At 49.5% G+C, this 12,846-nt stretch overlaps 3 protein-coding genes across 3 annotated transcripts; 2 read left to right on the forward strand and 1 right to left on the reverse strand.

Annotated features, from left to right (window-relative positions):
- Positions 1–182: 182 nt before the first annotated feature.
- DEU56DRAFT_931462 (uncharacterized protein) lies at positions 183–1,135 on the forward strand (the record flags this gene model as incomplete). The annotated part of the gene is made up of 3 exons (XM_041358714.1): positions 183–338; positions 391–578; positions 631–1,135. The coding sequence occupies 3 exons, from the start codon at positions 183–185 to the stop codon at positions 1,133–1,135; spliced, it is 849 nt and encodes a 282-aa protein (XP_041201962.1).
- Positions 1,136–4,619: 3,484 nt separating this feature from the next.
- DEU56DRAFT_761388 (uncharacterized protein) lies at positions 4,620–7,667 on the reverse strand (the record flags this gene model as incomplete). The annotated part of the gene is made up of 6 exons (XM_041350530.1): positions 4,620–4,670; positions 4,721–4,941; positions 4,984–5,054; positions 5,588–6,488; positions 6,638–7,362; positions 7,516–7,667. 6 exons carry the CDS (start codon positions 7,665–7,667, stop codon positions 4,620–4,622), a joined length of 2,121 nt encoding a protein of 706 aa, XP_041201963.1.
- Positions 7,668–12,324: 4,657 nt separating this feature from the next.
- On the forward strand, positions 12,325–12,555 carry DEU56DRAFT_748084 (uncharacterized protein; the record flags this gene model as incomplete). The annotated part of the gene is made up of 2 exons (XM_041349324.1): positions 12,325–12,440; positions 12,489–12,555. Coding segments are annotated over 2 exons (183 nt in total), but the record flags the coding sequence as incomplete, so codon positions are not given.
- Positions 12,556–12,846: the final 291 nt, after the last annotated feature.

A 12,846-nucleotide genomic window follows, 5' to 3' on the forward strand; every position in this document is an offset into this window, starting at 1 on the left:
GATCATAAAAATACATGTCCAGCTTGCTACAGACTGTCCGCACATATTGTTGGAACAGATTTTGCTCACACTTTGTGTACAACGAGTTATATGCAGATTGATTGAAATGTCACGCTAGGTCACGTGATGAACTGGTGTATGAACGAGGTCTATCTTACCTTCATGGTCAGGAAGTCACTGATATGTCTGTTTTCATCCTTCTGTTCGCAAACCCCGTGGTGGAAGACGTGCACATATCACACTGGTACGCTAGCAAAAACACGCCACTCCGAGATGAGGACATGAGAAAAGAGATCAATACTACTCCGTCTCAGATGTTAGCAGAATCGGCGGTCTCGGTAAGTTGCCGACTCTAATTCTAGTGTTCATATGTTGATGTATGGTTTACAGGTGAGGTTAGCAATCCGACGCACTGCAAGGGGAAAAAAGTCACCAACAGGCGCCTCCCTCCAATTCAAGACAGATCCATACGCCGATGAGCAGGACGCGGTCAATGAAGCAATATTGGAGGCATTAAAGTCTCCCGTCCATGGGCCTGCGCTGGAAGCACGTTTGGTATATCTTCACCAACGAGGCATGTGAGTAATTCTCGCTACATTGGACCCGAGTGTTATGCTCACACTTTTTCAGGGGTGCTCTCCGTGGCGCAATGGGTCTGGAAGCACCCGCAAATGCGATCAGCAATGGTTTAACGGAGGAAGATTCGCAAATAGTACACGAGGCACGACAATACGCATGGGCCACCGGCCTGCTGTTCCCCCAAGTCAGTCGAGATTTGGTGATGGCGGGGTCACAAGGGCGTCTGATGCCAGACTACTCCAAATCTGTTTACGTTCCTGCTTCCATCGAGGAGCTGATCTTTCCGCGGGCTGATATCGCCCCACCTTCGACTGTGCACCCACAAATGCCAGCAGCAGTCACGGTGCACTTGTCTGAGGCTGTTGTCCCATCTTCTAGCACAGACTTTAGTATGCCAGTGCCGTCCGAGTCGGCGTATGTTGAACTACCGTATAATTTTGGTGATGACTTCTTTGATTTTCCCCAGACATACCCATTAAATGTCGAACCTGATCAGTACCTAAGCTCAGGAGGGTTCATGGGCGGACTCGGAGGGTACTACCATGACATGCCATGATATTACACTAACGTCATATACTAGCTAGTGTTTGGCCGTTTCGTTCGCCCTTTTTCGAAGTTTTGGTACATCAGATATCGCATTTGCTCAATTGTACAGTACGATCTACTTATTCGTTACAGAAAATATATGTCCCTTGCGCATTCTTTGACTCTACCCATGGCCCCGGTCTCCGCCATTTGTCCTTAGCTAGTTCCTGCGCTTCCGCGAGGATAAGTGAGACCAATTAGAGAAAATATAGCGTTGGAGGGGCGTGCCTCGACACTAGGTGCTCTGTGGTGGTGGTGGGACTCTGACTCTACACATGGGAAAGTGCTACACTAAATGACCTGCCAACCGGGTCCGAGACCCCAGAACCCGCATCCTAACTAAGAAGGAGCCCCTGAGAGGACCCTGGAGCCTTGGCACCCTACTCCAGATGCCCCCCACTAAAAATGCGACGCTCCAGGTCGCTGGCTTGCCTCAAGGTGTGATTCTCTCGATGCTACTATCTGCCATCTCCTCATTCTCCATCTCCGACAATAATGTGCCCGTCCGAGGTAGGAATCGTCGTAGACGGCGTGCGTGGTACCATCCTGCTATTGGGAAACCCTCTAATGTCTCCAGCGAGTAGGAATTGGTGCGTCTCGATGTGATTCGTCTTGGTGCGGACCATTTTGGGATGATTTTGCGTGAGGCTTTGAAGTTATTGTCGACGTCACTGGAATATATTTGAACGAGCTGTCCCGGCTGAAACGATACCTCACCTTGTGCTGACGAAAGGATTCTTTTGTCGAACACCGCTTTGCGTTTCAGGGTGTTTGCTACCCCATTGGCAAGGGCGTCTAAGCGCTGCTGGGCCACGTACGCCGAGTGTACATGGACATCTGATGTGCGCAATTGATTTGTCGCTGATTCGATTGACGTGCGAGGAGTATCCACTACGAGACCTAACAATAGTTCTTTGGGTGAAAACTTGAAGGATGGAAGGATACGGCTGTTTAGGTGTTCGATGGCCGTTTCGAAGTGATCTGACCATAGGGCTGGTATTGAGTCTGTGTCGACGTTCGCACAGTTGTCTTCCCCAAGGTGCGGCGCGCACATGTACTTGAGTCTTCCTATTAACAGTTTGTTAGTACCCTCCACTAAGCCATTTACCCACGGCGCATATGCCGCCGTGATATATCGTTTAGTGTCGTGTTCTGTGCACCACGCGGTGACTTCTGCATTGTCGAAGTGTTTGCCGCCGTCCGTCATGAAAGTTTCCGGTGTGCTGAAGTCATGTCGAATTTTCTCGAGCCCAGCGATGGTCGTCTTCGCCGTACCGTGTACCTTTAACTTAAATCCCCAAACAAACTGTGAGTACGTGTCTATGATTAAAAGAATATTGATGAAACCCCCTTTAGCTTTCGGCATGGTCAGATAATCCGCAACGAACAGTTCGAACGGATGTCTTCGCACTATCGGTTCAAGCAGTGAATTCAGTTGAGCTGCCCCGAAATTCTTACATTGACTGCATTCCAGGATCGCGTTAGTGATTGAACGGTCTAATCGAGGGCTGAAGATGTTATCAATGAGTTGAAGTTTGGTCATGTCGCGTCCCCAGTGTCCGTGCGTGGCGTGCTCTCGTCGTGCGAGGTCGGTGGCTTCTTCTTGCGAGACGCATTCCAGCTTGCTGTGTACCCTGGTTGATGAATCGTTAGGTACTCTCCATAACTTTCCTTCCGCCAGAAAGAAGTGCTTGGCTCGGTGTCTGGCCCGTCTCTTGCTTCTAATCGGTTTTTCTGCGTCTAGGTCGCATAAGGCTTCTATAACCTCAAGGAACAAGGGTTCGTTTGCGAAGCGCTGGCGGAGGGTTTCTGTTTGGAGTTCGTCAGAACTTGTTGCGGTGTGCCTTGACGTTACCTCTAGTAAGTCTTGCACAATGCCCCTTGAGGCTTCCCAATCTTCATTCACCGTCCACTCAGCTCCGTCCCCCGCTGTGGTTTCCCTTCCGATAAAGCTTCTGCTGAGTCCATCGGCTGCAGTATTCGTTGTCCCTGGTCGGTGACGGACGTCCACTATGTGGTAGGCCAATATGCTGTCGCGCCATCGAGCATGCGCCATGCTAAGCTTAGAGCTCAGCAGCGTGTCTCTTAACGCCTGGCAGTCGGTTTCGGTCTCTACAGGTGATCCCCAGATAATGTCTGAGAACTGATCTAGAGCGTATTTTAGCGCAGCAAATTCTAGAATGTAAGGAATGTACTTCTCCTCAGTGGTTGACGTTCGTTTTGACGTGAACGCGATAGGGTGGACTGCTGTTACTACCTTTCCGGATGGTAGTATTGAGGTGTGTTTCTGTGCTAGCACAGCGCCAAATCCGTCCTGACAACCGTCAGTAGTCACTATGAAGGGAGTACCATCGAAACGCGGCCCTTTCAGAACGGGTTCTGCCACCAATATCTTCTTAAGTTCCAAGAATGTTTCCGTATGGCGTGGCCCCCAATGATTTTTGAGTTGAGTCGTTCGAAGATGTTGTCGGTACCGGTGTCGCCCTACATGTTGTCCTCCTGGTGGGGTACCCAATCGTCGTACTAGGTCTGTAAGGGGCGCTGCCTTCCTCGCGTAGTCCTTAATTAAACATCTGAAATAGCCGGTCAGTCCTAAGAATTGCATGAGATTGTGGATCGTGTTGGGGGTCTCCCAATTGACGACGGCTGATATTTTCGATAAGTCTGGCTTGATGCCATCCTTCCCAACTCTTGCTCCTGCGAAGACAACTTCCGTCATGAATAACTGAGTTTTCGATGGTGATAACGAAAGGCGCATTGTTCTGATTCGTTCAAAGAACCTGCGTAAACGTGTCAGTTTGTCTTCAAATACATCACCCGCCATGCCCGAATCGTCTACATAGAGCTCGAAGAGTAAGCCTATTAAGTCCTTCAACGCGGTTGCTGCCATATCGCCGAAATTCGTTGGTGCGCCTGTTAATCCGAAGGGCATTCTGCAATAGCAGTCATAGCCTCGTCCTTCCGTGTAAAACGCCAGGTACGGTTGGGTCTCGTCATCCACTGGTATGGCGTAGAATCCTGCCGCGAAGTCGATAACGCTGATCCAGCGATGTCCACTCAGCCGTTGTTGCTTCATTCTGATGTCTCCCTGTGGAACCGGTGGAACCTGGCTGGCTTTGTTGATTTCCGCGAAGTTCTGGCACACTCTCCATTTGGGTGTTGCGTTTCCACCTGGGGTCGTTGTTGAGTTTGCTGGTCTTTCAGGCAAGTCATCCCTCGTAGGTAATCCGTGTGCTGCGCACTGGTCATTGACCCGGTGTAAGAGCTCTTCTAAAGGTAAGCTCCCTGTTCCATGTGCTTTCTGTGCGAGGACGGTAGGGCTGGCTGCTTTGACTTCTTCTGGCGCTATGCGTCGAATTATTCCAGCCTTCTCCAATTCGTTTAATCGCTCGTAGAGAAATTCTCGTTGTGGCGGCGTCAACGGTCTCTGGTTTACCTTAGTTGTGAACTTCGCGTCAGCTGGGAAGGTCAGTTTGAATGTCTTGAAGTCCACTGGGAATACTTCGCTAACGGCCAAGGCAAAAGTGTCAGCAAATTCAGCGCATAGATCACGTACCTTAGTTCGTTGTTCCGGGCTTAAGTCCTCGCCTATCTTGATTTGTCGAAGTACTTCCGCTACTCTTGCGGGATTGAACGGGTCAGTATGCCGGGTAAATACATTCGTTGACGTTGGTACGGGAAAGTCCGGTACTTCTCCTAGGTTGCTGTCTTCTTCGTCGTTAAGTACTGGTCCTACTATGGGGTCTTCTGGTTGGTTCTTTGGCTTGGGATCGCTGGCTGTAAATAATATCGGTGAGCATGGTGCAATGGAGGAATTACTATGTGGGCTCCCGCTTGAGACAAGGCTTCGATGTGCGCATCCAACTGTTTGCTTGGGTAGGACGGTGAAGCTACAAATACAAAGTGTTCGTTAGCTGTTATTGGTATGGTAGATGATGGAGCGGTTAGTTGCGGGTCTGCTGGTACGGTGATAGTGAGGAACACGGGGCTGTCGTTATGTGCTTGAGATTCTTGTTCTTTATGTACGTGTATTATATGGGGTGCTGTTTTGGGTTTGGGTGTCGCCTGCGTATTGGCGATATTATGAATTATATACGGTTGAGGTGCTGCTGGAATGATGATCGTATCAGTGGCGTATTCGTGCGTGGCCTGCAATTGTTCTAATAATGGTTTTCCGATCAGTACGTTCCAGATTCCACCGCTATCGAAAACTTCGAATGACGTTTGAACCTTCGATTTGTTCCATTGGAGTGTTCCGGTCCATATCCCGTGTGATGGTACCTCGGTTCCATTCGCCATTCTAAGTATGCGTATCGATCGTGTGAGCTTCTCGAGGTTCTGTGATGCATTCTGGAATGTTTTGAGGTCGATTACGTTTACCATTGCTCCATCGTCTACATTTGCTTGAAAGGTCGATGTTGACGTGCCTGGCCCGTGTAGGATGATTCGCGTGATGAATGGTGTGCTTTCTGTCTTGGGGCTGGGTTCGGTATGTTCTGAAACGTTGTAGAGATCGACTACGGTTTGTTCATTCGCACTTGTATAACAGTCAGAAGGTGGGTTTGATTCAACGGTAGATACAACACTTAGCATGGATATGGAGCTATCGACGGGAATACTCTCAACTATTACGTCAGATATAACATTTGATGACTCTGATGTCTTGGCAACTTCCAAGGATTCAAGTGATTCGTCGTGGGGACAGGTACTGGCAGGGAATTCTGAAGGACTAGGTGCGGAAATGAAACTGAAGTCGGAATCTGAGAACGGTAGCTCGAGGTGAAATGAATTTGAGTCTGAAGTTGTGCGTGATGACGCCCCATCCTCATCAGCGGGGTGTGACGAATTGAGTTCTATAGTGGGGATCACGAAGTCATCGTTCATTTCTTCATTGCTTGTTACCTCTTGATTCTGGGATATTGGCGTATTAAGAACCGAAGTGTTGAATTGGGATGTGAAGGCTGAGAATGGTGCTGATGATGGGAGGCTGCATGCGATATCGGTGAGATTGGGGGACGGGCAGGGGTCTCCAACGTTTGGGTCTGGTTCTTCTTCCCCTAGTGTTGGTGTTTCTGCCTTCGGGACCGCAGGTAGGTCCCCTACTGCTGCGGTCCGTAATCGTTTCCCGCGACATTGTATGCCTCGTATGGGTCTGGATAGTATGAGTACTGAGGGTATGCTACTGGTGGTGCTGCGTAATGTGTGCTCATGGGTGGACCTGCCGTTGGGGCTACGAACTGGATGCTTGTGGCCGGACCTGGCGTGCTCGTCGATGCCAACGTCCTGGAGACTAACCTCGACACTGTCTCTCGCCATTTGGTTTCCTGGGGAGGTAGCGGTTGGTTGGGGCAGTCATACAACTGATGAGGTGGTGTTGTTGCCATTCCGCAGTTGAAGCATTCTCGAGATCCAATGGGTGCTGTCCCGGGTTTCAACGGGTAAGGTTTTTGGGAGCTGGGTATGGTCTCTGCACCGTTCTGTGCGTGCCAGTCTTGGACCTGTTGGGTATAAGCTTGTCTACCCGCCTCCGAATCTACGTGGTGTGGGATTGTCGCATATTGAGCTGCGAGTCGTGACCTTTCTGCTGGTGAACCGCCCCGATTACGGGTTGGTGTTTGCGGGTAGCCACGGTAGCCGTAGAATAGGTTGCCTCTTGTCATGGGAGCTGCTGGTGCAAACGGGTTGGTTGCTTGTGGGGTCTGTGGGACTTGGGGAGGAGCTGCGTTTTGGAATATGGGAGGAGGCGCTGCTGGCTGAGGTTGACCAGTTGTCATCGCCTGTGTGCTGTAGCGATATCCTTGCCTATATGCTGGCGACGAGGTGTATGGTGCTTGGCTTGGTTGGGAGCGCAATGGTGATGTTGTTTTCCTCGCGCTGCCTGCCTGACTTTGCAGTCTGTCCACGTCTTCTCTCAGTTTGCGCTCCGTCACAAGTCGCTGCTTTGCCTTCACCAGTTGTGATGCCGATACCTTTGCGACGTCCGTTTCGAAGTCTGTCCAGGTGGTGTAGTTATCCAACAAGAAATCCCTCAATACTTCCGGCGTGTTTTCCAATACGACGTCCAGTAGGTGGCATTGAGTGTCGTTGAATCCCTGCGCCATTCTCAATACCTTCTTTGCCCACTTGACATGTCCCCACTCCCTTCCTCGATCTTCCTCTATCATTATTCCTATTTCTTCTTCTTTCAATGTTACCGCCCTAATGCGATCCTTCTTCTGGGCGACCGTAAGTGTTACTTGTGCTGGCTGCGGCCAGCGAGTTTTGAACGCTGCGAGAAAAGTCGCCCAAGTCGCCTTGTCTGTTGCAGTTAAGCTTGCGAACCAGCTTTCCGCGGGGCTTGCAGCTGCGCACTGCAATTCGAAACGAGCAATCTTCTCGCCATCCGAATATGAGGATGGGAATGAGAGTTGGTATTTGCGGATCCAGTCGGTAGGCTCTTCACCCTTTTCATAGTCACCGTAGAAACTGGGCTGAGGAGTAATGGTGGTAGAGTTAGTGGACATGTTTGGGGCGGGGGCTGTGGGTGCTGGTACGAATTTGGGTGGAGCTGGGATAGGTGCAAGCGGGGTCGGATCGTGCGGAACTGGTGGTTGGGGGTTCTTTGATGATGCGATGCGTCGCTGTATAAATCTTAGATTAGTGCGTGCGACAATAGGATTGGCTTCTTGGGGTGACAATATGTTCAGGTTGTCGTCGAATTCGGGTCTTCTCGACGGGGGGGACAATTGGCTGTCTGATACCACGCGCCTTATCGTTGGCGTGTTGGTTTCGGAAATGTTCCGAAAACGACAGAGGTCGTCAAGAGTGATTGCCGTGATGCTCGTCCACTCTAGTCACCAGGTGGAGGGGCGTGCCTCGACACTAGGTGCTCTGTGGTGGTGGTGGGACTCTGACTCTACACATGGGAAAGTGCTACACTAAATGACCTGCCAACCGGGTCCGAGACCCCAGAACCCGCATCCTAACTAAGAAGGAGCCCCTGAGAGGACCCTGGAGCCTTGGCACCCTACTCCAGCGTCCTTCAAAAATTAACTACGGTGTATGCACGTATGTCCCCTCTGTATGGAACTGTATGTTCCTGGAGCGTGGAGTACGTACCTATTAATATTATTCTAATGAGTCATGGTCAACAAAGTACCGTGGGAAGGGTAACCAGTCAGCTGATCCTGCATCTTATTTGTTCGAGTTTTGTTCCCATGCTACGCCTCATCCATAAGAGCTACCAGTATCGATGTGCACACGCACTGCATCCTAGTCCGCGTCTGCCATGTCGATACAAAGCCCATCCTCGCAATGTCAAAGTTGAAGATGGCCTTCGAAAACTATCATGATTGCCATGATCAGTGCAATCGCTGTGAGTCCTTGTCATACTTCTAAAGGCAATCTGTAATCACCTCGACGGCGCCTAGGCTATAGTATAGCTCCTTACACGCCCATGCCTTAACCAAAGATTTAGGAAATATAGTAGACAACGTTCTTCTATAATAAGCCAGGACTGTTTAAAACCATGAGGAGTCAAGATTGTCGTGTCCGAGTCTTGGGCCAGTGTTAATGATATGACCAGGGCACGCTGGATCCCGCAGTCTGTTAGACGCAGGATCACATGTCATGGCCAGTCTGAGGTCAGGAGGCTTTTCAAAGAAGTCTACTATGTGCTGCCAGAATAACATAAAAGTAATAGAAAGGTCATGCCCCTTCATATCAACGACTGGAGTAAGCCACATTTATTCCTGTGTGCATTCGCTAACAGATTCTACTACCTGCAGCAACTCACTTGGCAAACTTTGGGACTGCAAAGGCTTGGCCGCTTTATGCGTACTTCGGAAATCTGACGAAATATACACGCTCGTCACCAACATCGTGGATCATGTCACCTCGTAGGATTCTTACCGTCAGTGAGCACTTTGATTGCATGTTTATTGATCGCCGTGGGCATTAACTCCCCCACCAGCTTCCCGATAAAATCAAAGATATCCTTGGTAGCCTGCCTCGAGTATCAAAAACGGGCATGGCCTCCCTTCACACCCACTGCCGCAGGGAGTTGTTTCATGCGTGCTGGGAAATATTACTGGACGAAGAATTTGTTTACGCGTATCAACACGGTTTTGTTCTGAAATGCGCTGATGGAGTGATGCGGAGAGTATACCCTCGGATCTTCACGTATTCTGCTGATTATCCGGAGAAGTACGTTTTTTATTGCGTACACCACCACTTCGCAGACAGTCACCAATGGGGAGCACACCTTCGGAGGGACTGACGTTACCAAGTACACGGCGCCATTGCATATACGTACATTGCTTTGGCTCGGAGATCAATCCGTACTCACAGTAATTGTTTTGTTTCAGTCCTCTCACCTCCAACTACCCTGCATCCTACTACTGGGGTATCAACGAGAGCATCGCCTATGAGGTTAGCAATCCGACGCACTACAAGGGGAAAAAAGTCACTAACAAGCGCCTCCCTCCAATTCAAGACAAATCCATATCACCGATGAGTAGGACGTAGTCAATGAGGCAATATTGAAGGCATTGGAGTCTCCCATCAATGGGCCTAAGCTGGAAGCACATTTGCTATATCTTCACCAACGAGGCATGTGAGTAATTCTCGCTACATTGCATGAGGTCCGCTTGACGCGCAAATTCCCGGGTCAGACTGGTTGGAAACAGCTCAGCTTCGTCGACCATTCTCGGGAAAAGTTTGCTAAGTGTTCGAAGAAACCAATTGTGCAACGTCGTCAGCTGTGAGTTGCCATATTTGATATAATTGCTTCACCCGGTTCAGCCCCTCTTCAAGGTTAAGACCACTATTATAACCCCGTCATCATTCTGCTTGACCGATAAATGTTGCACTATATCGACCATTCACGTTATAGAGTCCTGGCTGCCGCATCAGTAAGTCAATTGAATTGAACGATTGATTTGAAAATCACTATTGAATACAGAAGGCCCTGAGCGTTTTCTACCAAACGAAATTTTCGGAGATCCGGGGGAGATCACAGGGGAGATCATAGTCTTATCATCGACTCAACTGATCCCTCGAGTTGCACCAGGCGGCGGTCAGCCGCGCGGCCTCATACCCCAGGTTTATCGCACCGCATATCTCCTTACGCACGCAGTACCAGTGGTGCTCATGACACGTACTCCGACTCTGCATCGTTGGCGTCGACGAGCTTGATATCGGCTGACACGACCAGTAGTATGGGCCTGGGGGACGAATGATAGCCACCTCACGACTCCATTATGCTTCACTTCTAGAAGATGTCAAAAATCTGTGGACTTGGTCAGGAACACGCTGACTCCTGACTCCTGCTCCAGAGTCCGCCGTTTCACTGATCTGAACAGAAGGGACACGAATATAATACGGAAGATTCTGGAGGGATCAGGAATCAACATGGGTGCAGCGCACTCCACTGTTGTTATCAAGACTCCGCTTGATGTACCAGACATCTCATCACTCCTTGCTGTTGCCGAAGGTTCAGCATGCGTGTCTGTAGATCACGCCGAACCAAGAACACTGTCATCCCAAGTTGCCCACCCTGCAGATAACGAAACGACGGTCTTTGGGCGCACCTCCATCGTGCACCCGGTGGCTGTGTTCGCTCGGTAAATCACATAATCATGCCCTTACTCGTTAACCTTTGACAGAAAATATTACGGTCCGGGCAAGTCAATAGCTATGGGTAGATCTTCCCGCGCTCTGAAGTAAGTGATCAAATCCAACGAAATCCAATGAAACGCTCGACAATGTGCTGGCGAACACGCGGACCCATCGACTACTCGGCCAGTTCGACATGGGATCGTTCTCTCTCGATCTCGCATACAGTGCATACGACCAACCTGAATTCCGCGCTCCCTCAACAAGGAGACTCACAAGTGACACAGCAAGAGATTGGACCATCTTCCCTATCGCCATCTACTCTCAACGTGAGTGATCATTTGACTTCACGCCGTGCTTTACTCACAGAAGTCGCAGGTCGATGCTACAGGGTCTGCGGGTTATGGTATTACTAAGGAGACACGAGAGGATCCTTACGATCAGTTCTTCAAGGTATGATTTGTATTTTCTCACGCAAAATCACACAAAATGACATCTAATAATATATACTCATAGTGTTCGCAGCCATCTCTAGCAGCACCTTCTGACCTCCATTCAGTCTCTTATTCGTCGTTTCCGGAATGTTACCTTTCGACGCCGGGTAGACACTGAGGCCGTTCATCAGCCTGAACGGCCTGCAGCGGCCGCTACCTTGTCACCGATCAATACAGCAACCCCCTCAGTCAAACTCAACAGCTGGGGAGGATCACACCCTCTGGGAGCAGGCTACTGCATGCTCGGGGGAAGGCTACTAGATCCACTAAAACGGATCCAGTGGTGAAACACATCAGAGGCAGGTTGAGGTATATGCAATCCTGTGGATTCCAGGTGAGTAATACTACTTTAAATTCGATAGCGCCTGTTCAACGCCTGTTCTTATCACAGGGCAGAGATATGTTGCAGCGCCGCCGAAACAGAAGATGTGCTCATCGGTCACAGTAGGATCGGACTCGAGCATCCAAGGTTCATGCAACAAGTTCCTTGAAAAAGTATGTTTCCCCTGCGGACGCTACAAGGATGAATGAGTACGGGTACTACCTACATATTCAATTTTAGTCTCTTGTCTATGCTTGCCCCACTCGTGTGTATAATATTTTCAAGTTTAAAATTTTTCAATCCTCCGTCCTTGTCAACCGCCCATAGAGTCATTATGTAAGCATCATTAGCGCTGTGCCCAAGGTCTTTGGGTTTTGCTACTAGTGGTGCTTTGCTCATCATTTGACTTGTTATTGGCAGCTCTTTCTTCTTCACTGACCACCACGATGAGCTCAACGATGGACTCAACTTCGGACCCGCTCTTGGCTCTATGACATGTGATCAAAAAAAAACACAGTCAAGTTTCATTTAAACACCACTAAACGATTGTTAGGTTGTGGTCCGACACTGGTGATTTCTTCCAACTACCCCCGTCACAAAGGGTACTAGTCAGGTCAAATTTGCTTTTGAATCTCAGTTCTGGAGCCAGACTATCAAGCGCACGTTCAATCCTACTAAAGTTTTCAGGCGAAAAGATCAGGGTAAGGAGGATATCTGTAATACTGCCTATATGCTGAGCGTTCTTCAGAATTTGTTGATATGCTCAATGAAATTCGTTATGGGCGGCTTTCGCAAGAATCTATCGCCCGGTCCAAGTCTTTGTCACGACCCATTGACTACGATGATGGTCTGGGAGTAAACGAGCTGTCAGTCCTCTGCTCAACCCAATGGTCGCATTAATTGATTCAATGCAGGTTCCCTCGTCGAGAGGACGTGGATGGATCAAACAGTGGCCGCATGTCTCATCTTCAAATTGAGTGAAGAGAGTACGAGTTCTCGGACAGGCGGGACAATTGCTGATCAAGGTCAACGGGAGAATATGCTTGCCAATTTTCATGGTGCCGAAGAAGCTTGTCCTCCGTGTTGGTGCCCAGGTCATGTTGATCAAAAATGTGGACGAAATGCGTCAATGGCAGCGGGAGTGTCATTCATCAGACGAATTCTTTTTCACCATGTCTTCTCTTAATGATACATTCTCCTTCATCCACAAGCAGCCTCACAGGCGACGTGTTGACAGCGATGCCTCGAGCTTTTACTTCCGTGCTCCAGCGC

This window comes from Suillus clintonianus (genome assembly GCF_016758775.1).
Source record: "Suillus clintonianus strain FC179 chromosome Unknown DEU56scaffold_153, whole genome shotgun sequence".
Classification (NCBI taxonomy): domain Eukaryota; kingdom Fungi; phylum Basidiomycota; class Agaricomycetes; order Boletales; family Suillaceae; genus Suillus; species Suillus clintonianus.